Raw genomic sequence first — 24,778 nt, forward strand, 5'->3', positions numbered from 1 at the left:
AAGAAGTTCAGGCTTCTGTGCAGAGAGAGTGATTAGAGACTTAGTAGATTATGTAAGTACCAAGAAAAGAATTCAACTCAAGTGCTGCATTGTGCTGTAATCCTTCGTGTCCACAGAAAGAATTAATATCGTTGAACTTTTTTTTAGAGTGATGCTATGCACTGGTGCATCAACTAATAACCCTCCAGAATGTCTCTGCTCATCTAAGAAGAGTCCCTGCTGGATGTTCTAATGCATCTTATTGTGAGTCTTCAGCAAATAAAACTTCATGTATGAGCTCATGATGTGCTCTGCTGCCGGAAAGTCGCAGGCTCTGTGGGAAGCTCTTTATCTTCCCAGCAGTCAGTTCTCTGAGAACATCAGTGCAGCTACTGTAGTTACCTGTAGATGACTTGTATTTTCTCACATCTGTGTCCAGCAATCTAAACCATGATGATAAAGGGTCATTAGGTTTTGAGTGAGGAAGGGGTGGACTTGACAATTTGCTCTGATAAGCTCCTTGTTGAGAGCTCCGCTTTAGAATGTGAAATGTCGGACATACACAGTGTTGCAGTAAAGGGAAAAGAATGTCACTCTTCTGCACAAACAATTAAAAAATAAGGCAGTTTAATGCCTCACCATAGTCTGCTGATTCTCATTTTATTTAGGTGCTTCACAATTAAGAGCATTTAAGACAAATAATTTCCTGCTTTTAAAATGGACTTCCACGCTCTATTAGCCACAAAGAATTCGGGTACAATTACTAAGATAACTGCTGTTTGGCGCCCAGCAAAGCAATTTCCCACAGTGGGACTTACAGTCCAATTTACCAGTTGGGCAAATATTTTGTGCCCTGTAGTGGCCTAGAGAGTTAAAAGCCATAGGTAACGTCGAGAAGTGTTATACTTGGAGAAAAGTTTCTTCAATACAAATGGATGGTTTAGATTTCAAAGCATTAAGAATATCCTAAAAACACCCCCAAATTAATATAAATTTAAAGACTAACCCAAAATACAATTGTTACATGGAGTATATCTCACTTCCTTTCCATTACCTGAAACAAAGGCTGAGAACTTAAAACTCACAAGTGTAATGCTATTTTCCTGTTTGCAATGGGTTCTAAATCATTCTGATACCTAGTCACATTTCCTCAGTAATCAACAGATAGAATATTATATTCTTGATTAAATTACAAAATAGCAATGCTAATTACTTCACTTTAAATGGTTTAGTATAACGGTGACAGATTACAGGAATATGTGTTTAAAAGTTTGTTGTTCTGGCATCCTTCAGGTAACTGCATGGAGAGGATGAAAAGGAGATACATACTGCTTGAAGACAGACAGACTCTCTTTGGAGCCATGACTTCCCTCTCCACGAGGCATGCCTACTCCAGTGCACTATTATGTCTTCTTCTGAAAGGGTATTTTAAGAGAAAACAGTGACTGGTATAAATCAAATACTGCCCAGCCTCAAGGAACTACATTAAAATAACAAAAGTATGTGAATAAAGGCATACAATATTTTTAAATGGAACATCAAGTGGTGATTTGAGGCTTTTGGGGGTGGGATAGATTAAAATGGTATTTATTTGGATTGTTTGAAGGCTTTCCAATGTTGCTGGAGAAAAATAAAAATACTATTTTCAAGGTCATTTGCTAGCATTAAACACAAGCAAGCAATATTTTCTAAGATTAAAAACAAACACAAACATTTAAACTCCTGCTCTGCCTTTAAATACACAAATTACCAAAAAACCTTCTCACCAAAGCTGGCGGACAGGACACTATCACCAGTGTAGACATTTCCTAAAGTAAAAATGATCAGACAATGAAACCTTCTGGGAACTAACATTAACATCCTAAGGCAGTATGAGAACACAAATCCATGATAATTACTCATGCGCCAAGCCACTGTAAACCTAAGTCATTTCTCAAGACCTGGATGTGTCAGGAGCTTTGACAATTATGACTGGAGCCAGGAAACTGTAGCACTGCAGAATTTCTTATGAATTTCTCCAGTTACTTTCTATAAATGCTGTCTTGGATGACAGCTTAATGTGTACCACATGCAATATTTATTCTTCTTCAGTGTCACACTGTCTAGCCATCCCAGAGAACACAAAGAATGTCACTTATTAGGATAAAAGCACAAGGAAGGTAATCAAGGACACATGTAACATCAGCCAATCATGCCCCATTTCAACATCCTACTCCATTCATAACAGTTCAACAATTATTTGCTTGCTGATAACTTGCTTTCAGGCTGTTTGTGTTCACCATAATGGTGGTTTGCATTTATTTTGCTCTTTAGAATTGGACACTTGCTGTGCCATACGTATTTGTCAAAACTTTATATCTTCTGTCAGAAATGGGTGAGAATATAAAATAATTTCTATTTGTCAGGAACTACTAATACAACAGTCAGTAACCCTTGATGTCACTAGGGCACTAAAATAAACTATAAAATTGCAAACCATAACTACTAAACATTCATAGAGAAAAAAGCCCCTAAGTGATACACTGTAAGAAAGCAGGTATTCCTAGCTAAGTCATACACACATCTCTTGCACATGGCTAAGAATGCTGACTAGTCTTCTTTTCCTTTTGTTTTACTTTCTCAAGCTTATGAAGCTTACAGAACCCTCCAATATAATTTGGTGATCTTGAAGCTATATATTTGAAATGTCCAAGTAATAACACATAAATACTTGGCAAGCTATACATATTTTAATTAATAACATTTAAAATATCCTAGCAATAATAATCATCATTCTTTGTATACATTAAAAAACACGTAATTCCTTAATCATACTTAGCTCAAAAGCTTTATTCACAGATATGGCTTCGCAGCTGTATTATAATAGCTCTTAAAAGCTCTTGATTCAGACAACCACATGTTGTTTCTGAATATAGACAAGAAAACAAATGGTTGCTATCATTGCAATCTCTTGTTCTGTCCTCTTTTGTCTCTGTATAGCTCTGGCCTGAATTAGCTTAAAGTTCCATGATATAAGAAACAGTTATACAAACTGCTCTATATAACTCCTTAAAATATCACTAAGGGGGAAAATCCCATTTTCAAATAACAAAAGTATTCTTAAATAGAGAGTTTTCCAATCGCTATTTAAAAATTGTCTCATAACATAACTTAGTTATTTAATATATTAAGTGATTTACTTAAAGTTATACAGTACACAACAGAACTACTGACTAGAAAAGAAAATATAGAGGACTGCGATACAAAACTCCTTTTAGTTAGAAAGATGCAGGGACAAGTTTTAATCAGTGAAAAAGGAGACACAGCAAGGTTTTCTAAGGGCTGCCATTCCATGTAAGTCCTGAATGTCTACAGGACAGTAAAGCACAGCTAAGTCTATACAAGGAAGGACTGCACGGACTGCACTAAGAGAATTAACTACGTAATGACAACTTTCAGACAATAAGTAACTACTCTATTCATGTTCATACACACACGTGTACTTTTCTCAAAGAATCATAAAATGTAGATTTCCAAAGAGATACCCTGTCTCAGAGAAAAATAAATAAAAGAAGTGGAGCAATATAAGCCACGTAAAGATGGAAAATACACAGAAAGTCTGGATACTGTTGTTCAGTGGCTAAGGAACAACTGCTGAAATATACTTGATTATAAATGCTGCTGAATTAATCCAACTTATATATTTCAAAAATGCTTTGACTTCTAACTTTAAATATAAGTACCAGTTACTTGGGAAAAGAGTTTTTGATGATGTTTACACAGAAAATGGAAAGCTGTGGATTCTTTCCAGGACTTCGCCAGGTTTCTGAGTTTTGTCATGATCCCCATGGTATGGACAACACCCCCTTCCAGCAGGAAGCAGCTTGGAATGAACAGCGTCCAAATTCCCAAATACTGTTATTGAATCTTTGTTTTCATTTGAATGGGGTTGCTTATAATTGGTTAATGATAACAACCAATCTCTTCTTAAAGGTAAAAGGGGAATTATGGTATGGAAATGAATACTTTGTTTTTGTTTTTTTTCTTTTTTTTCTTTTTTTCTTTTTTCTTTTTTGGTTTTTCGAGACAAGGTTTCTCTGTGGCTTTGGAGGCTGTCCTGGAACTCACTCTGTAGACCAGGCTGGCCTCGAACTCACAGAGATCCGCCTGCCTCTGCCTCCCGAGTGCTGGGATTAAAGGCGTGCGCCACCAACGCCCGGCATGGAAATGAATACTTTGTATTGGTATGTTTTTTCATTTAATGATACAAATTCAAGGTCAATTTTGTGACATGTATATTTCTCCTCTTGATTAAGTATTATGCTTATATTGATCTTTTAAAACATAATACATAACTAAATACAGACTATGGTTACTTTTTTTTTTTTTTTGGTTTTTACGAGGCAGAGTTTCTCTGTATTGTTTTTCAAGGCTGTCAGTCCAGCCCAGCCTCGAACTCACAGAGATCCGCCTGCCTCTGCCTCCCGAGTGCTGGAATTAAAGGCGTGTGCCACCACTGCCCGGCTTTATAGTTACTTATAATAGTCAGAATTTATACTTAGGTAAGTTAGGTTTTCTAGATATACAGAAACATACTTGAGATAGACAGTCTTGAAACCTTTCAAAGATCTTCAGAAAATGGCATTTAAAATGGTTTAGGGTTTTTCTTGACGAGAAATTTCTGCTCCTGGCAGCACCAATTACATCTGAGAGGAAGATGGGCATCGAAGAAACTCATTATGGAGTTTGCTTTCAACTTGGCAAGATTAGCCATTTGGGCAAGAAACTGCTCTTGCCTAGACTGTTTGACTGCTGCTGTATAATCTAGACATGCAGGATCCACAGAAAAGTTATTACTGAATTTAGACCTAAAGGATTCCTGATTCATGGAAGAGTCTGCCAGACTTTCTACAGGATACAGAAAAATGAATGACAGTCTGCCAATACAGATGGACAGTTTGAAATTTCCTGCTTTGCTGAGAAGTCTTCCGGACACAATGCGGCCTATGGGCTGAAGATGGATGCTCCAACATTACAAAGGAACTTCAGGTGACTGCCCAGGTAGCGAGATGTCTCTGTCAATTCAAGTGTTTATGTATTATCCTTCTGTGGTCTTTGATGGAGTTGAAGACAGATAGTTGTAGTTATAGTTTTCCTTAGTTATGATAAAAGATAAGCTACATATAAGACTTTAGACTCACAAAGATAGGATAGATGATACTTTCTTAAAATCTTACTAAATGTTAATGGAATAAATACTATAACTATAATTCTTACTTGATAACTGTTCTGTTATATATAATTAAACTATGTTAAAGTTAAAACCTTTCTTTTTATTTAGACAGAAAAGAGGAAATGATGGGATATGTCATTCTGCAAATCTGTCTTTTATTGGTTGTTGAATAAAGCACTGTTGGCCAATAGGGAAGCAAGATAGGTGGGACTAGGAGTCAAGGATTCTGAGAAAGAGAGACAGAGGAAGGCACAATGTAGGTGGCCAGAGGAGAAAGAGGTCCGGACCCTTTTCTCCGGTAAGAGAGAACAATTAAGGGGTAAATACTTAAGTCAGAGTTAGCCAGTAAGAAACAAGCAAACGTCCAACAACTTCATAATAAAAAAAAGTGCTATAATGCAAAAGTGTTTTATACTTTCTCTCATGAGTTCAAACTAAAAGAAATCTACCAAATATTTAATGAGGTTCTCATTTAGTTCTCTAAGCCTTAAGTAATTTTCATTAAGGAGGTTGTGCTTTGTATTCTGAGGCCCTTAGGAAGATTAAACACATTGACAGCACATATTTAAATGCCCCCAAGTCAGGTACATGATATGCATTTAACAAATGGTAGTTACTTCTCCCAAAGACTTGTATTTATATGCACATATATGTACACTTGCAATGCTCTTTCAATTACACCGATATGTATTAAAATAGCAATTGCACAGAGTAGTGCACAAACCATCTACTTGTACTTTATAAAAGAGACAGACAGACAGACAGAGATCTCTGTTTTAAAATTAGTTCTCAAGCTGGGCAGTGGTAGCACACACCTTTAATCCCAGCACTCGGGAGGCAGAGGCAGGCGGATCTCTGTGAGTTCAAGACCAGCCTGGTCTACAACAGCTAGTTCCAGGCAGCCTCCAAAGCCACAGAGAAACTCTGTCTTGAGAAATCCAAAAAGGAAAAAAACAAAACAAAACACCTAAAAATCAAACAAACAAAAAATTAGTTCTCAAAAGCAAATGCTTATGCTGAGAATGGAAAAAACAGTCTTCTTCAGGAAGAACACAGCAATGGTTATCCAATACCAACAATCACTCCAGAAAACACACATAGAAGGTACATTATACAGACGGAACAGGCTGTACTTAAATATTTAGGAGTGTATGTGCTTATGCATGCACGCACACACACACACACACACACACACACAGCACACGCACCCACATATATATGTAACAGCTTGTGTGTCCACATAGATATGTAACAATTAATGGAAATAAGGCCATAATTTGAAAGAGAAAAAGGAGAGGCGTGTGGGAAGGTCTGAAGGGAGGAAAGGAAAGAGATAAATAATTATATTATAATCAACAATAAAATAATTAAAAATAAAACAAATCCTTGTTATTGAAAGCATGATGAAACAAACAAACCAGTGGTGGAGAAGGCAGTTATCTTTCTTTTTCTTACAGTGTATTCATTTTATAATTTGATGTGTTGTATGAATGTTTGCTTGCATTTATGTTTGTGTACCATGTTCACGTCTGGTGCCCACAGAGATCAGAGAAGGAACACCAGATACTCTAGGAATGGAGGTACCGATGGTTGTAAATTGCCATGTCAGTTAGATGCTGGGAATCGAACCCAGGTCCTCTGCAAGAGCAACAAGTGTGCCAACTTTTCAGCATGAAAGCAGATGTCCTCAAAAGAGAGTAAATACCTATCTTCCACACAAAACCAGATAAACTATTTTAATGACTGTCTACAGAGGATGTTAAATTCAAAAGAGTTTCAGAGGTAAGTCTACAATATAACAGACACATTTAAATGTTATTTTTCAATTGGAAAATTTTTAATCTCAAAAATTTTTCAAATCTAAAATTGATGTGTATGTGCATATCATGTATGTGCAGATGCCCACAGGAGGCAGAAGGTGGTATTGGAGCCCCTGGATCTGGAGTACAAGTGGTTGTGAATCACCAGACACGGGAGCTGGGACCTGAACTTGAGTCCTCTGGAAAACAGTAGGTGCACAGAACTGCTGAGCCATTCCTCCAGCCCTCAAACTCTATGTATAACGTGATACACTTAACAACAATAAAGCTTTATCGACATGAGATGTGTAGTATAGGACTGTGCCTGGCACATGACATATTCTCAGGCCCTTTCTACATTGGCAGCATCACCAATGCCGTGATGCTGAGGCTCGATGACACAGCAGCGAAGAACAAGAAAGCTCTGCTGAAACTCCGGTCAACTTCCTTTACACGGGTTTCCTTCAAATGGTAAGTAGAAATAATTAACAAACAATGGTTTTTTAATTTTAAGTGTGTGTGCCTGCCAAATATGTGTGGGTGCAGGGTCTCTTAGAGCCAGTGATAAGCCACTGAAACAAATCACCCAAGTCGGTGCTTTAAGCCAAATTTGGGTCCTTTCAAAGAGCAACAAGAACTGTTAACTGCTAAACTATTTCTCCAGCTAACACACACACACCTTATTTATTTATGTGTATGAATGTATGAGCATGTATGTGGGGGTACCTGAGGAGGTGAGGAGGCCAGAAAAGGGCACTAGATTCCCTGGAGGGGGAGTTACAGATGGTTGTAAGCCTCTCCAGGAAGGGACGGAACTCTGTTCCTCGGGAAAAGGACCAAGCACTTTTGAGACATCTATCCAGTCACCTGAATACTGTAATGACACTTCTTAGGAAATTCATTTCTCTTTTTGCTATAATAAAGCATTGTTAAAAAGACAGAATGGATACCAATATGAAGTCCCAACTTTATAAATAAGGGTTTATGTCAGTTATCTCAGAACATATTTTTGAGCAGAAAAACTGAAAAATGGTCACAGATACCAAAATATATCTCGCCTAACTTCAATGTGTGTTAAGTAAGTTTTTATGGTGCATACCACAAGATTAGTATTTCTGATGGGAAGATGCTTTCTTGAAAACGTAAAGATGGAGAAGATGCAGTTGAGGTGGTATTACGTAAAGATGGGAGAAGATAGATTCAGTTGAGGTAGTATTACGTAAAGATGCAGTTGAGGTAGATGGGAAAAGATAGATACAGTTGAGGTGGTATTACGAGTGTCAAACACAGACATGTTGACTCTGCACGTGCACTTTGTTTTCACATGCACACTCCCCCAGCTCTAGCCAAATCAGCTGCTGTTCACTATGAGGGAAGATGAGAAGACACATGGTAAGACTCAGGAAAAAACAACAACCTTATTTTCAAGAACTGAGATGGGGAGAAAGGATGAGACTAGGCGAAAGTCAGGTCTTAGCCCCAACTTGGCCAAAAAAGATGTCCTAAACTGCGTGCTCAGCCTGGAGAACATTCCATGAAGTCCCAGTTGGGGAAATGTCTACAACCAAAAACATGAAGATGGAGAAGCTCCTGGATATCTGCATGGACATCTTTTTCCTTACGAATTTTCAGTATTTCAGACTGAAATCACAAAATTCAGAAGCTATATGGGAATGGCTCAGTGATAGAGCACACGCCTTGCATATGCTACAAAAGTTCTAGCATGGGGAACATGGCATTTCCCTTCACTCAGCACTCTAGGGACACTAGCCTTCATTCTTTACCTTCACTGAAAATACACACCACACACATACACAGAGACACTGAAGGAGATGGTTCAAAGGGCTTTTAAATGAACAAGTTCTCCTGCCCTTGAATTCCCATTCTTGATTATAGCTCATCTCAACTCATTGTTTTGGAAACAAAATCAGATCTGAGGTTCTTAATCTTTAGTAATAGGTTTTTAAAGAGTTTGTTTTGAATTATCTTCTAGTGAGTAGGGAAAGGGCATCAGGGAACTTTTTCATGAACACGAATCTTGGGTAATCTGTAGAACACCGCAGAATCAAACACAATTCTTTTGTTTCCTAGATCACAAGTATCTATGAGAATGTATAACAAGTTCTCAACCTGCAGGTTGAGAACCCTCTAGAGAACAACCCTTTCACTGGGGTCGCAAAACACAGATACTTGCTTTATGATTCATAACAGTAGCAAAATCATGACTGAAATAGCAATGAGGGGCTGGAGAGATGGCTCAGAGTTAAGAGCACTGGCTGCTCTTCCAGAGGTCCTGAGTTCAATTCCCAGCACCCACATGGTGGCTCCCAACCATCTGTAATGAAATCTGGTGCCCCCTTCTGGCCTTTAGGCATACATGGAGGCAGAATGTTGTATGTTGTATGCAGAATAAATCTTAAAAAAAAAAGAAAGAAAATATACAATGGAATAAAGAAAGCATCTTCAACAAATGGTGCTGGCATAACTGGAGACTGGCATGTAGAAGAATGCGGATCGGTCCATGTTTATCGCCATGCACAAAACTTAAGTCCAAATGGATCAAAGACCTCAACATAAATCCAGCCACACTGAACCTCTTAGAAGAGAAAGTGGGTGGTACCCTTGAACGAATTGGTACAGGAGACAGCTTCCTGAACATAACACCAGTAGCACAGACAGTGAGATCAACAATTAATAAATGGGACCTCCTGAAACTGAGAAGCTTCTGTAAGGCAAAGGACACAGTCAGCAAGACAAAAAGGCAGCCCACAGAATGGGAAAAAATAGTCACTAATCCAACATCGGACAGAGGGTTGATCTCCAAAATTTACAAAGAACTCAAGAAGCAAGTCTCCAAAACATCAAAGGACCCAATTAAAAAGTGGGCTGCAGAACTAAACAGTTTTCAATAGAGGAGTCTAAAATGGCTGAGAGGCACTTGAGAAAGTGCTCAACATCCTTAGCCATCTGGGAAATACAAATCAAAACAACTCTGAGATACCATCTCACTCCTGTCAGAATGGCTAAAATCAAAAACACCAATGACAATTTATGCTGGAGAGGATGTGGTGAACGGGGGACACTCCTCCATTGCTGGTGGGAGTGCCAACTGGTTCAGCCACTTTGGAAATCAGTATGGAGATTCCTCAGAAAAATGGGAATAGACCTACCACAAGACCCAGCAACTCCACTCTTAGGCATATATCCAAAAGATGCCCATTCATACAACAAAGATGTCTGTTCCACTATGTTCATAGCAGCTTTATTTGTAATAGCCAGAACTTGGAAGCAACCTAGATGTCCCTCAACAGAAGAGTGGATAGAGAAAATGTGGTACATCTACACAATGGAGTACTATTCAGCAGAAAAAAAACAATGGAATCATGAGATTCGCAGGCAAATGGATGACACTAGAAGAAACCATCCTGAGTGAGGTAACCCAGTCACAAAAAGAGAAACATAGCATGTACTCTCTCATATATGGATTTTAGACATAGATCTGGGGAGTGCCAGCCTACAATCCTATGGCCAGAGTCTGCGAAACAGAAACTTCATTTAGTGGCTGATCGAAGAAGAGGCAGACTCCCTTGGTTAAGTACTGAGCTGAACTCAAGAAAGCCAGTAACAGAGAGGGAGGACTGATATCAAAGAGATTAAGACTGGGCTGGTTTAACCCCCAGAAACAGCTGACCAGACAAAGGTTAACTCTTGATTCCCAGGCATTAGCCTGGGAATCCAGCATGGGACTGATCAAGACCCCCTGAATCTGGGTGCCAGTGAGGAGGCCTAGGTAATCTATTGAGCCTTGGGCAGCAGATCAGTACCCATCCCAAGTATACACACGGACTTTGGACTCCCATAGAACAATGTGAGGTGCACTCTCACCCTGAACTCTTGGGGAAGGGTCTAGGCACTGCCCTATATGAAACGACAGACTATGGACACCCCCATGGAGGGCCTCACCCTCCCTGGGGGAATGAGGGGATAACGGGGGGGGGGAGTTGGGGGAAGGGCACGGGAGGAGGGGAGGGAAAGGGAGAGGGACCTGGAACTGACTTGTGAAGCAACCTTGTTTCTTATCTAAATTTAAACTGGAAAATAAAATAAAAAAAAGAAAGAAATAGCAATGAAAATATGTGATGGTTGGGGCCACCACAACATGAGGAACCATTAAAGGATTGTAGCACTGGGAAGGCTGAGAACCACTGGTGTATGAGGAAATGCACATTTGAACCACTGAGGGAATCCTATGAAATACTTGCCTTTAAAAAGGGCTTAAACCCTTTAATCTTTTGAAGCTAGAAAAACTAATCCTATACATTTGATGAATTATGTCACTCAGAAATCACTATTAGTACACGAGGCTTACGAAAATTACAACTCATTTTCCTAATGTATTATTAAAAAAATTAATGACCTACCCTGCAAATAAAAGTAATCTGACATAAATCATAGTAAACAAAATGTAAACAGACCTCCACATATGCTTTTATTGTGGGACAGTAGTCTTTTCTTTATACAGAATGACACACTTCTATAATTATCATTCTCATGATGTGTACTAATATACTAGTCCCTTGATAAGAATTTGAAATCGCTGAAAGAGTAACCAAACTGTTTAATGAAAACCAAACTTATGTTTAGCTCACCCACAGAGTGTTTGAGAGGCTGAGGCTAGAGGATTGCTTTAAATTTAAGGCCAATCTGGGCTTCATAAAAGAACAACAAAACAAAACAAAAACAGAAATTCACAAATATTATTACATGAAAGCTGTATTAAATGAAAGACACACATAAAAAATAAATTCAGAGGCTGGTGAGATGATTCAGTGGGTAAAGTCACCAAGCTTGATATCCTGAATTGCATCCCATACAGTGGAAGGAGAGTCCCAACTCTGAAAGCTGCCTTCTGATGACTACAACCATGCCCTGGCACCGCCATGCACTCACTTTACACTAATAAGTAATTTGGTACAGGCATGGTTACATACGCAGTTCCAGGACAGCTGGGGCTGTTACACAGTAAAACCCTATCTCGAAAACAAACAAACGAACAAAAAGAGGGTAAAGAAAACATTAAATCTATTCCATGATTTTCCCCTATGGCAGTCACACAATATATCATCCTTAAGTTATTTTTGGTTTGGTAAACAAATATGAAAAACTAACAAAAGCAGAAAGTTGGGCAGGAAAAAAACCTGAATCAAGGCCAGGAGTGGTGGCAGGGACATTTAATACTAGCACAGGGGAGATAGAGGCAGTGGATCTCTGAGAGCAAGTTCCAGGACAGCCAGGGCTACACAGAGAAACTCTGTCTCAAAAAACCAAAACCCAAACCAAAATCCAAAACTTGAATCATACATACATAATACTATAAGGGTTAGTAATAATACAGTGTGAGTTTAAAATTCATTTGGTAAACTTGACATATTGTGTATGATTGTTCTAAAGCTTGAAAAAAGTTCCAAATATTTATCTATGAATCTTGAAACAATTTCATCATTTAAAATTACTCACTTATTAACCAAGAATATATAAGAAGTGTGTATGTTTTAAGCTTTAAATTTACTAATATTTCCAGAAGAACACCTATGTGGTACAAATAAGCAACAAAACCCAACTGACCTCATCAACAGTTCATAGAAAGGTAAAGATGGGGTAACAGAGTGAAAAATAATTGGTAGCTATTAGGTGTAAAAATATCTAAAATTAGTTTGTTCTATTGATTCCATAATTGGACAGCATATATTACTAACAGAGCAGCAAAGGTGCAAAGATTGAAATTTAAACCTCCAATTAAGCAGTGGTTTGACAGTTTGAATGCCCCTACCTGCTTAACACCATGAATCACTATGCAATCTAAAACGAAAATTAATACTGTGTATGATCTTGCTTGTAACAACTGATCATGTTTAGAAAATAAATTGCTAAAAAATCATTAGCACCTACCAAATCAACAACAATTGCTACACAGTTTTCTTTATTCATTTGTAATACTGCTAATGGTCTCTGTGGATTCTTCCGCAGCATCTTGATTGCTGTCATCTGATCATAACACAGCCACAGCCAACCTGGCTGCTGCATCAGCCTCCCTTCAGGACTTAGGTCTTAAGTATCCATCAATAAAATAATGAATTCAGCACTGGTAACACAGTAGAAACTTGGACTCACTCTAGCTTTACCTTTCAAAAGGCCAGTATAGTGTAAATAGCCTTATCTATCAAAATGCTTCTTTAAAAAAAACAACTGGTGTTAAAAAAATACACTATCATTTCAATTTAAAGTGAATTTTAGCCAGTAACTAAAATGTTTATCACTCTAGATATGTGGCCTGCTAACATGAAGATAGTCTTCCTCTTGGGGTCAAAGCCACAGACTTTTTCTGATCGTTTCTACCCAGTGAAAATAACTTTTCACAATTAAAACACAGGTGTGTGTGCATGTGTGCACATGTGTATTTTAAACTTTTTCCTTTTGGTGATGGACACTATACCCGGGGCCTGTGCATGCTAGGCCAGTACTCTGTCAGCTAGCAGTTCCCAGCCCTTGCGAGCACATTTATTACTGCTTTCTGTATCAGCTCTAACCTGCAACAGTAGTGCTGCATGTCAGCCTTGAAACAAAAATCTTTTGTTTGAAGGAGCAACTGATGCAAATGAGGCTTAGCTACAAAAAACAAAAAACCAAAACCAAAACAAAACAAAAAGCCAAGATGCTAACGGAAGCAAATGGATTTAGGAGTTAAAATGAATTTTAACTATTTACATCTGCTTGCAGTATTATAAATGGTGAAAACCTAGTGTTCACATCCTTCATAATAAAAATTCATTCTGCGCTTTAATATGAAGGCTATGTTACATAAACAGAGGATTTAAAGCTGCAGCAGAGTGGCTGAATGGAAGGAAAGTGGCAATCTTCCTGGCTCCAGTAGATGCCATTCCCTATCACACAGGGTTTCCCACTCATAAATACATGACAAATACTTCCTCAATCATGTTTTACGAGCAGGGATGCACAGGGGGTAGTCAATGGCTAGCTTGAGGGAAAATAGGAACAGCAGGCGGCAGAAACTGTACAGAAAATGGCTATGTGGTAAATTCTCTTCTGGAACATCACTCAGTTACCCAGTCTTTGATCTTTCAGCTACAATTACACTAACTTCCACAAGATCTGGACACCTCCCCCCAACACACATATCCCAACCACAGACCAGATCATTAGCTATACACAAAACTATGAAAATTTGGTTTTATAAAATAGAACCATTCATACAACTATGTTGTTATAAATTAAAATTTGTTATTTAGACAAGAGTAGTTTCAACGGGCTATAACCATATCATCATCACAACTGGTCTCACAAAAAACATGGGGTGTCTGGCGACAGCTAAATCACAGGCTGGCGTCTCCTAAGCAGTCTGTCTACCATTAGGGTCTGGGAAATGGTATTTACTATACAATTAGAGCCAGGGAGTTCTACCTGTAATCACTGAATACAGGTGTGAGAAGCCCCTTTGGGCAAGGAAACTGACTCATCCCTTTTCATGGAAACTTTGATGTCTGTATTGTTTTACCCAGCCTCAGAAAAACTCACCATTCATACTTCCATGTGAAGATTTATTAGTTGAAGTCAAATAATAAATTTTAAAATTCCTTCTTAAAGGAAACAATTTTTGACACATTAATCACCAAATTTATTAGAGTTTGAAACATGACGGAACTGATTATATTTTAAAGTTATTTACTTTCTGGAGGACAATGACCAGTCTGAACTTCATTTTTAGGTTAAATTTATGTTTTCTAGAACATTGCTAATAAAGAGGTTAAACTCAGCTTCCTATCAGGGACACAAAATGTCTTACAGTAATATCAACAGGGCATTTTTAGTTGCAGTAATTTCACAGAATTTATTCTAATGATTTATTGGAGTTAACCATCTGACATTAATTATTGTTTTGGCTTCCAGTCTATGAATGTTTATTTTTCAGTTTAAAGCCTTCTCACTCTTTGATATCATATGGAAATGAGAATTTTTTAATGGAAAATTGAAACCATGTGCATCTAAGTACTTAATGAAGTACAGGGAGAAACCGACAATATATTTTAGGAGAATTCAGGTCTTTTTCTTTGTGTAGTTTTGATTTGTTTCTAGGACTCAATAGTATAAAATGCTGAGGGTCTAGTGAGGGAAGTCACAGTGAGTACTATGCCAAATGTCTCCATGCCCACATGAACACAAGAGTTCTCTTTGAATTTCAAAGGAAGGGAACAAATCTTGCACATTTTAGTTACATATTAGGATGGCAACATACAAATGCAGTTTTTACTTTGATACATTTTGCAAGTTTCAAGCCTGTATCTGGACTTTTTGCATCCATGTCTACTTTAAAAAAAATACTACTTAACTTTGATTTTGAAATTTATGTCCGGCTGCAACCTCTAGCAGAGATTTTTAAGGTCAACTGCAGTGTCAATATGGCTAGAAATTCTTGCCTTAAAACACCATTGCTTCAAATATATTTTACTTTCATCTTGTAGCAAAACTAAACAATGTTTAAAGAACTTAAATTAGATAAGTAAATATGTATGATTCAGAATTTCCTAATTTAATTCAGTTTTGTAATGTTCTCTTAGTGCAAATCATTTGGGAGAGTCATTTCTAAATGTAACACAAGGCAAAGTTTTCTTACCATTTTCAACAGTTTATAAGGAAAAGATATTAAAATCAAACACATTATACACAAACCTATATGCTTTGTGTTAGAGATATGTATATAGCTATATCCAGAGAAGAAAAACTTACCATTTGTTTTTCTTTCTTATATAGTCTTTTTCAGAAAGATTAACCAAGTACACCATTGGTTTTGAAGTCAAAAATAAGTGTTTATTCAACACTTCAATCTAGAGTAGGAGACAGAGAAAAACCCTTTTAAAAGCTGAGGAAATATGGAGTAAAACATTAAATAATTTGAACATAAATGCTATCTGAGTAAACATTTTCATTTTTATAATCTTTGTTTATGAAACATGTTTGTAACTAATTTAAACCTATTAAAGTAAAAAATGAGAAAAAGGAAAATATAAGCTTGAGAATATGCAATGGCTGACAGAAATAAAATTTAATTATGCATAATAACTAGATACAAAATAATGAGCAGCCCCGTTTGTTGTCTAAGAAATCAAAGCAAAGGCAACAGAATTTATAACTTACCTCTTTGTCATTCCAATCGTGATAGAAGCGTACAGGTTTCTTCTGATCTATAACCCAGGATTTGACTTTGCACATTATATCCTGTACACAATCAAGAAAAAAAATTCAAGATAAACACTTAAGCACTTGATACTAAGTACTAAAAAGTTTCAAGTCCTCCAAATAAAGATAACTTTTGTAATGAAGAGATCTAAGTCACACAAATGATATTTGGTATCTCAAAATAAAACTGATGAAACATTGATGAAGCATTATTTTAGTGTACAAAGTTAGCAAAATTAGTTAACATAACAATATGAAAAACTGTAAGACAACTAAATCACATCAGAGACAGAATTTAAGAGTCAACATTATCTAGTGATGTCACATGTTATTATAAAAGGGGGTTGTATACTGAAGAGAGACTAAAGTGTAGTTTTTTCCTTAAAAAGAAAAACAAAGTAACTAATTTAAACCTATTATTGATTATTTACTCTACAAAAAAGTAAATGACCTGACCAAAACCTTTTTCTTCTGAATTCATTTTTTTGACAACACCTTCTCCCTGCCACTTCTCCACTGTGATCCCCACCCCAACCTGCCAAAGCCTCCATTACACAATGGCAAGAGCCCTGCACTAGTGACCTCCAACCAGCTGCATTCACTTTCAGAACATCTCTCTCTGCTGGAAATCTAAAGGCCTTTTAGTTAGCAAGCTAGTGTGCATTCAGAAGGAGTAACTGCGGGAAGAGCCCAATGTGCTTTGTTTCTCTGGCCTTTCTTCACAGAAAGATTAATCATCTGTGAAATGGAAACGGCAAACAGCAAGTGACACAAACTGAACCCTTCAAGCCTTTCCTCATCAGCCCTGTGGGTCTGAATCTAAAAGCTGCGTGTGGCAAGGCTCTCCTTACAGGCAGGTGCTAATAAAAGGCTCTCAGGTCCGAAAGGTCAGACTCAGCTCTTCCACAAGAAGCATGGTTGAGAGTCATCTGGGCTTTTTGTTTTGGGGAATTTTTTTATTTTGTTTTGCTTTTGTAAACATAGTTTATGGACTTGTTTTAAATATTAATTTCTTAAATTCTGTGGCAACACAATCATTAGTAATAGATTTCCTGAGAAATGGCTAGTTATTCTCTTACAAATGTCCACTTTTATAAATTATCTCAATATTTAGTATACCTTCCTTGCAAATCTTACTTTTACCAACAAGAAAAATAAGGAAAAGGCCCTGTATCCTTAGATCCTGATTTGAATCCCTCCAGGGAAAGGACTTCCCATGGATTTTAACAAGGAAGGGGTAAGACGGAAACTTTTAATGAAATCTAACATGTTCTGCTTAAGAATAATCACTTTTACTCTTCTATAACTGAATTTCACTCATAAATGTTTAAAAGTGGCTAATGTAACACCATTTCCTACAAGGAGAAGATCAAAGTGCTATATTACAAATGCATTATGATTAAAAAAGCCCTGTGCAGCCTTGCTATTAACTGTTCTTTAAACCCTAAAAGGCTTCCCATAGATCTCACTTGGCACTGCATATACAACCTTTGACAAGTAATGTAGACCATTTTTATTCATTGCCTAAAATTGTAGGCAATTATGTGCGTCACACTGGCCACCTGCAAATTCTGAATGCCTGCTGCAGTTGTCAGTGCAAAAAACTAATGTCGGAGGGGATTAATCTAGGGGGAGAGAGTCCTCTTTAATGGCTCCAGCAGGTGAAATGGCCCAGCTGGTTACTGTGATGAGTGGCCAGAACAGCTTATGTAGAGACACGCAACAGGATTATACAGAAGAAGAAAACAGAAGTACTATCTAACACCTCGTTCCATTAATCTTTTCCAATTAAAAAAGAAAATAGACAAAGAAAGCCAATTCAAAGATAAGGAAGGGAATTAATTTTAATCATATAAAAAGTATGAAATACTTTTGTGACAAACATTTTTAGAGCCAAAGGTCTCAATGAGTGCTGATCACCAGTGAAGGAATTTCAGGGTTGCTCTTCATTTGAAAGTAACTAGATTCTCCCTTCAGGCACAGAAGCCATAGCACAGAAACACTGTGGCATCAGTGTTTAGTTTTTCCTTGTATACTATAGACTAGGAGCACTGCAGTTTTACATAAAGAAAATTAAGTCATACGTGAAGTTCACCAACAGTATTTTCCTTAGGAGCCACATTTATGTGTTAGAGCACTAAAAGATGCCGGCTTCATCTAAGGCAAAACAGAAGTAGATTGCAATCAGATAACATTATTTCACATAAATAACCAGTAGATGCTGTATTTTCAGTGTGTTCTCTTATATAAAAGGAAAACTAATTTTAATAAGAAATTTAAATGTTATAGCCTATCTAAAAAATTTCTAATTAGACTAAAAGGGCTTGAGATAAAATGCGTAATAGGCTAAGTAAATGTTTCCCTTGTGTTTGCATATATAAGCATATATATTAATAGATACAATATTAATAGTACATACAAAAGTGAATAATAAAAATTTCCAGCTAAATAAATTTAGTTAGCTGAAGTATATATACTTTACCCACGTTCAGCAAATGAGCACATAGCAAAAACATTACTAATTCCTTCGTATTAAATCTCTAACGCATTTAAGTAATTTTGGGATTTCATATTTCTTTTTAAGATGCTTATTCATGTGGGTCAGTTTGTGTCTGCCACATGTGTACAGGAGCCCATGGAAGTCAGAAGAGGGCTGGATCCCCTGGAGCTAGAGGTACAGGAAGCTGTGAGCCTCATGATATTTGGGCTGGGATTGAATTAAAGTATTTTGGGAGAACAGCAAATACTCTTAAACACTGAATCATCTCTCTAGCCCTGAGATTTCATATTTCTATTTATTTTTATGAATATGACTGTTTTTCCTGCATATGACTGTGTGCTGTGTGTGCCTGGTGCCTATGGAGGTCAGAAAAGGGTACCAGGTCCCTCGGAACTAGAGTCACGGATGGTTGTGAGCCACCAAAGTAGGTGTCATGAACTGAGCTCAGGTACTCTCTAAAAGTGGCCAGTGCTCTTAACCGATGAGCCACCTCTCCCATCCAAGATCTCATACATCTTCTCTATCATTACATAGAAATACACAATTTGGAATATGAACCTGAACTGCTTTTGTAACCATCTAACACTTCATTTTAAAAATATATTCTGTGTATCATAAAAAATAAACTTGCTGGGCAGTGGTGGTGCATGCCTTTCCAGCACTCAGGTGGCAGAGGCAGGTGACTCACTGTGAGTTCAAGACCAACCTGGTCTACAGACTAAGTTCCAGGACAGACAAGGCTACAAAGAGAAACCCTGTCTCAAAAAACCAAACCAACAAAACAAACAAAAAACCCAAGAAACAAAAGAATAAACTTGTCATCTGAATTTCGTATTAGCTTGTAGTTTTGCTCATATTAATTTTATAGCTAACAATATATGCCTAAGAATGGAAACCAAAAGGGTCAACAATTACCAGGGGAATTGTAGGTGTAGCTCAGTGAGAATGATTGATTATACACAGCCCCTGGGTTTGATGATGGCACATTTCACTAAGAAACAATGGAGGACGTTGGGCTTCAGGTAGTGCTCTTGCACTTGGTTTTAGATGCCCTATCTTGGTATCAAGTCAGGAATTAGATACACTCATTTGGAGCTCAGAGGACAAATCAAGGCTAGAGATATAAATTTAGAATTTACCTGTATTTAGACAATGAATTGTAACCATAGATACGGATGTGACCACATTCGGAAAGACTTTACAGTAAGAGGAGAGCTGTTATGATTTAAATGTGAAATGTCATTCACAGGTTCATGCCTTTAAACACTTGGATCTCAGCCAGTTGTTGAGATTGTTGAACTATTAGAAGGCAGGGCCTAGCTGGGGGAGTGGGTCATCGGGAGGAGGCCTTCTGGTTTTATAGACCAGACGTGCTTCCTGTCCCGTCTAAGTTTGTTTCTTGGTGCACAGAGCACTGAGCAAGCAGCCGCCTACTCCAGTCATGGTAGCCTGGAGCTGCCCCTGCTGTCACGCCTTTCCCATTACAATAGACTAACACTACCTCTCCAGCTAGAACTAAAATAAATTCTTTAAGTTGTTTCTTGTCAGGATTTTGGCTACAGCAGCACACAAAATTGCCACACCATGTGGTTCCTAAGTGTTTGGAACCAGTTTACAGAAGAAATGAGAGTTCAGAGTTGCAGGCTAAAGCAGGTTCCTAAAACTTTTTCCATTAGTAACCCCTTTACACCTGAGCAATTTTTAATGGCCCTGTATATACAGGTATATGAAATATGCAAACGAACCAAACATTTGCTGATAATAAGGCATAAAGAATTTATTTTAAAACCATTTTTGCATGCATATAATATTGTTACTTATTAGAAACTAGAGAAAATTGTATTTACTTTTCATCAAGAATTAAATACTGGCTGAATACTTGCAAACATAACTTACATATAAAAAGAAAAGTAATATCGGTAGAAACTTAAACCAAGAGTAATGCTTACATTAAAAGGATGTATGCATGCATATTTTTATTTTTAACAGCATTTTACTTATATTTAAGGACATAATACAACTAAGGAAACAAAAAATAAAAATAAATAAAAAATAGTTTACTTGTGAAATTCTAACTCCCAAGCTTTGTTTGTTTTGGGGTAGGTTTTTGCTGTTGTTGTTTTGTTTTGGGTTTTTTGTCCACCACGGTACTTGACTCCTAGTCCTTTTCCAAAGTATTGTGACTCAGTTTACAACTTCTGTTATGAGGCTAATCTCTCAGCCACAACTAGTGGATAACTACTCTCTGCAGAGGAGTCCTGCAAGCACTCTGCCACAAAGGGAACAAAAGTATGTGATGCTCAGGTTAATGAATCTGTATCAGAAAATACAAAGAGTGAACACAGAAAGCAAGGGAAGAAACACTGAAGAACACAGATAAACTACCTGAAACAAAGTAAGCTAATTTTAAGTAGGCATAAATTGCAAAGAAGCTAACGTCAGAAATAAAAATAATATCTAAGGCAAGACATAAACCCTAGTGACAATGAAAGGAAAAGTAGGTTCCTCTGTGGGGCAGAGAAATAGCATGTCTGACTATGATGGCAGAGCACCTGAGTTGCACAGAGTTTCTAGGAGCTGTCCTGGCATTCAACACAAGGCCTGTGACTATACAACCAATGGTTCTTGAGTATTTTCTTAATCTCACTGCATTTATTGCCTTGTATTTAAGACTAAAATTCCATTTCTTAAAATAGTCTCAAGCAGAACATGGTCCTTTCAAGTAAAAGCTTCAATTTAAAAATAAAACTTCTGAGAGTAAATGATACAGAAGTTTTTCATCTCTAGTAATTTTTACCTATATGTTCAATGCTATAGACCAAGTATAAAGTCAATTTGTTCCCTGAAATCTCACAATAGTTCTTTACCAAAAATAATTACTGTAAATTAAGCAAAATATAGTATTAGGGTTATCTGGCTAATTGTAGTGAATTATGTACAAGTTCTCATGTAAAAAGCAAAATGGAAACACTAGTTCAATCTTTCCAGTTGTTGCTTAAAAGCATCATTGTTTAAACCCTTCATCAGTGTTTAGAAGAATTACTTTTGCACCCATGAAGCAGTGTGATTATCTGAATAAGAACGGCCACCATAGGCTCATATATCTGAATGCGTGGTCCCCAGTTTGGTGGAACTGTCTTGGGAAGGACTAGGAAGTGGCTTTATTGGAGGAGGTGTGTCACTGGGAGTTGACTTTCAAGAACTCATACCATTTCCAGTTGGTCTCTCTGCTTTGAAGTTGTGGATCAGATGTGAGCTATCCTCTACAATTCCATCATGAATTAACTCTGAAGCAAGCCCCCAATAAATTTTTTTTTGGTTTTTTGTTTTTGTTTTATAAATTGCCTTGGTCATGATGTCACTTCATGGCAATAGAAAAATAAGACACAAAGTTTGAATTTCACATTGACATTATCACATCAAATTTAGAATAAAGAATCTCACTTTTAAAAAATCATCTTTCAAACTTTTTGAATGTATAGAATATGTATGAAAAACTTTACCTTTTAATCTTTCTGAATGTATAGAATATGAAGACTCGAACTCTAATAATCTAACTATACTCCTGATTAAAACACATTGAGAAACAGATGTGTGTGTCTGTCTGTGCCCACAGAGGCTAGAGGGCTGCCCTGGATCCCCAGGAGGAGGCATCATAAGTAGCTGTGAGCTGCTGGATATGGTGTTCAGAACTGAGCTTAAGACCTCTGCAAGAACAGCAAGCATTCTTAATGAGTAATGTCTCCAGTCCTCGTCACTTTCATCCGCATGGGTCTGCATTCGTGTGTATGTAGATGCTAAATATGAAGACTGTTTATGTGTTCATATGGTGGCCAGAAGACAAACTCAGTGTCACTCCTCAGGAGTCTCTAACTGGCCTGGAATTTACCAAGTAGGCTGGGCTGGGTGGCCAGTGAGTCCGATGAATTCTGCTATCTTTGTCTCTACAGCACTGGGAGTGTAAGTGTGCCAGAGCACCCAGATTTTATGTGGGTTCTGAAGCTCAAACAGAGGTCCTCTTACAAACACTTTACCAACCAAGCTATCTTCCCCAGTCTATGGTCATGAACTTTTAAAGTATTTTTTAACTTTAGCGTATGTTTTCTATAAATTCATTTTGTAACAGCAATAAAGAGGCTGGAGTGACCACTCAGAGGTTAACAGAACTTGCTATTCTTGCAGAGGACCTGAGCTCAGTTCCCAACACTCACATGCTGGCTCATATCCAGTTATACAGTTTTGAGGCCTTCTCTAGGCCTGTATGGGTATCAGGCACACATGGGATACACATACATGAAAGCAGTCACTTACACATGCACATAAGTAAATAAAAGTGATATAAAAATTGAGGTATTTTTAAGCATTTGATATTCTTGAATGTATTATGTTTAATGGAATAAACCAAGCAGAAAAGAAAGAAAATAGTATTTTTTTTTAAAATAGCCCACCAAGTCCAATTTGTATTGCTCATATACTCATCAGTATGGGGCCATCCATTGGTGCACAGTCAACTCAACAAGGGCCAGACCTTTAAACAGAACTGACTCCTCCTTCCCCAGGAGCCATTAACTGTCAATAGCACTTCAGTTACGAATGGGAGCTTGTGAGCCCCTCAATCCTCCATGCTAGATGCTGAATATCTTGTATTTGTGCAGGTCTTATGCTGGCAAACACAGTTGCTGTAATAAGTTCATGGTTGCAGCAGCCCTGTCATGTGCAAAAGACAGTTTCACTGCAGTGTCCCACCCAGGAATATTTTTATACTCACTTTCCATCTTCTTCTCTATCCTAACCATCATGCAACTTCATTAGACACTTCTCCATTCTCTATTGCACATGAACAGTAAATGACCACATGAAGAGAACTAAACAACACAAAGGAAACTGATAATACACATATCTTCCTGTCCCAAGTCAAACTTCTCTTAACTATTACTTATTGATAGTCAGCCTAAGTTCATTAGACAAGTTTAGTACCCACCCTCCCTCCCTGAAAGCAGCTTATTTAAAGAGGACACTTTTATTAGAGTTTAAAAAGAAAACCCAGGGGTAGGCAGCTGTAAATCATCTCAGCAGCTGCCTGAAGGAGAACACAGAAGGGAAAGTGGACATGTCTTTCAGTTAAGCCAGCACAGAGGTTGGCCACATGGCAGGCTTAGGAAGCGGTGCAGCTACAGCTCTGTGAGCGACTGTGACTTCTTGCTAAGGAGTGCAGTTTTATAAACACCAAAAACAAATGTGGGAGGGGGAAAACCGGCATAATCAGTTTCCAAAACTAAAACAAATACTTGCAACAAACATTAACACATAAAAATACACAGATATTTCTACAACGAAGTTACACATAAACAGGCACTGGAAGATGTTAATAAATAAAAAAATACAATATGGCATTACCGTTTTAATGAAAAGTACAATTCTACTATATAAAACTTCAAAACTGACTTTGAAACATCTATTACAGTACTACTACAACTAATAATTCACTAATATGATTAAAAACATAACCAAGTAGTGGGGATAATAGTACTTATTCCACTCCATAAAAATATAACTTCTATCTACTTTAAAAGTGTACTCATTCAGCCGGGCGGTGGTGGCGCATGCCTTTAATCCCAGCACTCGGGAGGCAGAGGCAGGCGGATCTCTGTGAGTTCGAGGCCAGGCTGGACCGACAGCCTCCAAAACAATGCAGAGAAACCCTGTCTCATAAAAACTAAAAAAGTGTACTCATTCAAAGCTGGCACGGTAGCTTATCTCTGTAATCCCAGTACTCAGGAGGCTGAGGCACAAGGATCACAGCTAGTTTTGAGACAAGCTAGGATTACTTGGTGACTCTGAGGCCACACTGGCTTACAGAGTTAAGACCATACCTCAAAAAGACAAAACCAGGAATGGGAGATGTCTCATTAAGTAAAGTGCTTGCCACAGAAGCATGAAGATCCAAGTTCAAATACCAATGCTCCTTAGGCAGAGAATCCCCTGATGTCTATGGGCCAGCTGGCACATACAGCGGCTAACAGCTAAGGACCCAGG

The 24,778-nt window shown here is 37.7% G+C and overlaps 1 protein-coding gene across 1 annotated transcript in view; it reads right to left on the bottom strand.

Moving 5' to 3' along the window:
• The window catches only part of Ola1 (Obg like ATPase 1), a 122,452-nt gene that overhangs the window by 34,142 nt on the left and 63,532 nt on the right, over positions 1–24,778 (bottom strand). Inside the window, exons 6-7 of the mRNA XM_005065155.4 lie at positions 16,201–16,281; positions 15,793–15,890 (exon numbers count right to left, since the gene is read on the bottom strand). Of these exons, the coding sequence (XP_005065212.1) occupies positions 15,793–15,890; positions 16,201–16,281 (179 nt within the window). The remainder of the gene's footprint in view (positions 1–15,792; positions 15,891–16,200; positions 16,282–24,778) is intronic.

The sequence above is a fragment of the Mesocricetus auratus genome, unplaced genomic scaffold (genome assembly GCF_017639785.1).
Source record: "Mesocricetus auratus isolate SY011 unplaced genomic scaffold, BCM_Maur_2.0 Super-Scaffold_100004, whole genome shotgun sequence".
Lineage (NCBI taxonomy): Eukaryota > Metazoa > Chordata > Mammalia > Rodentia > Cricetidae > Mesocricetus > Mesocricetus auratus.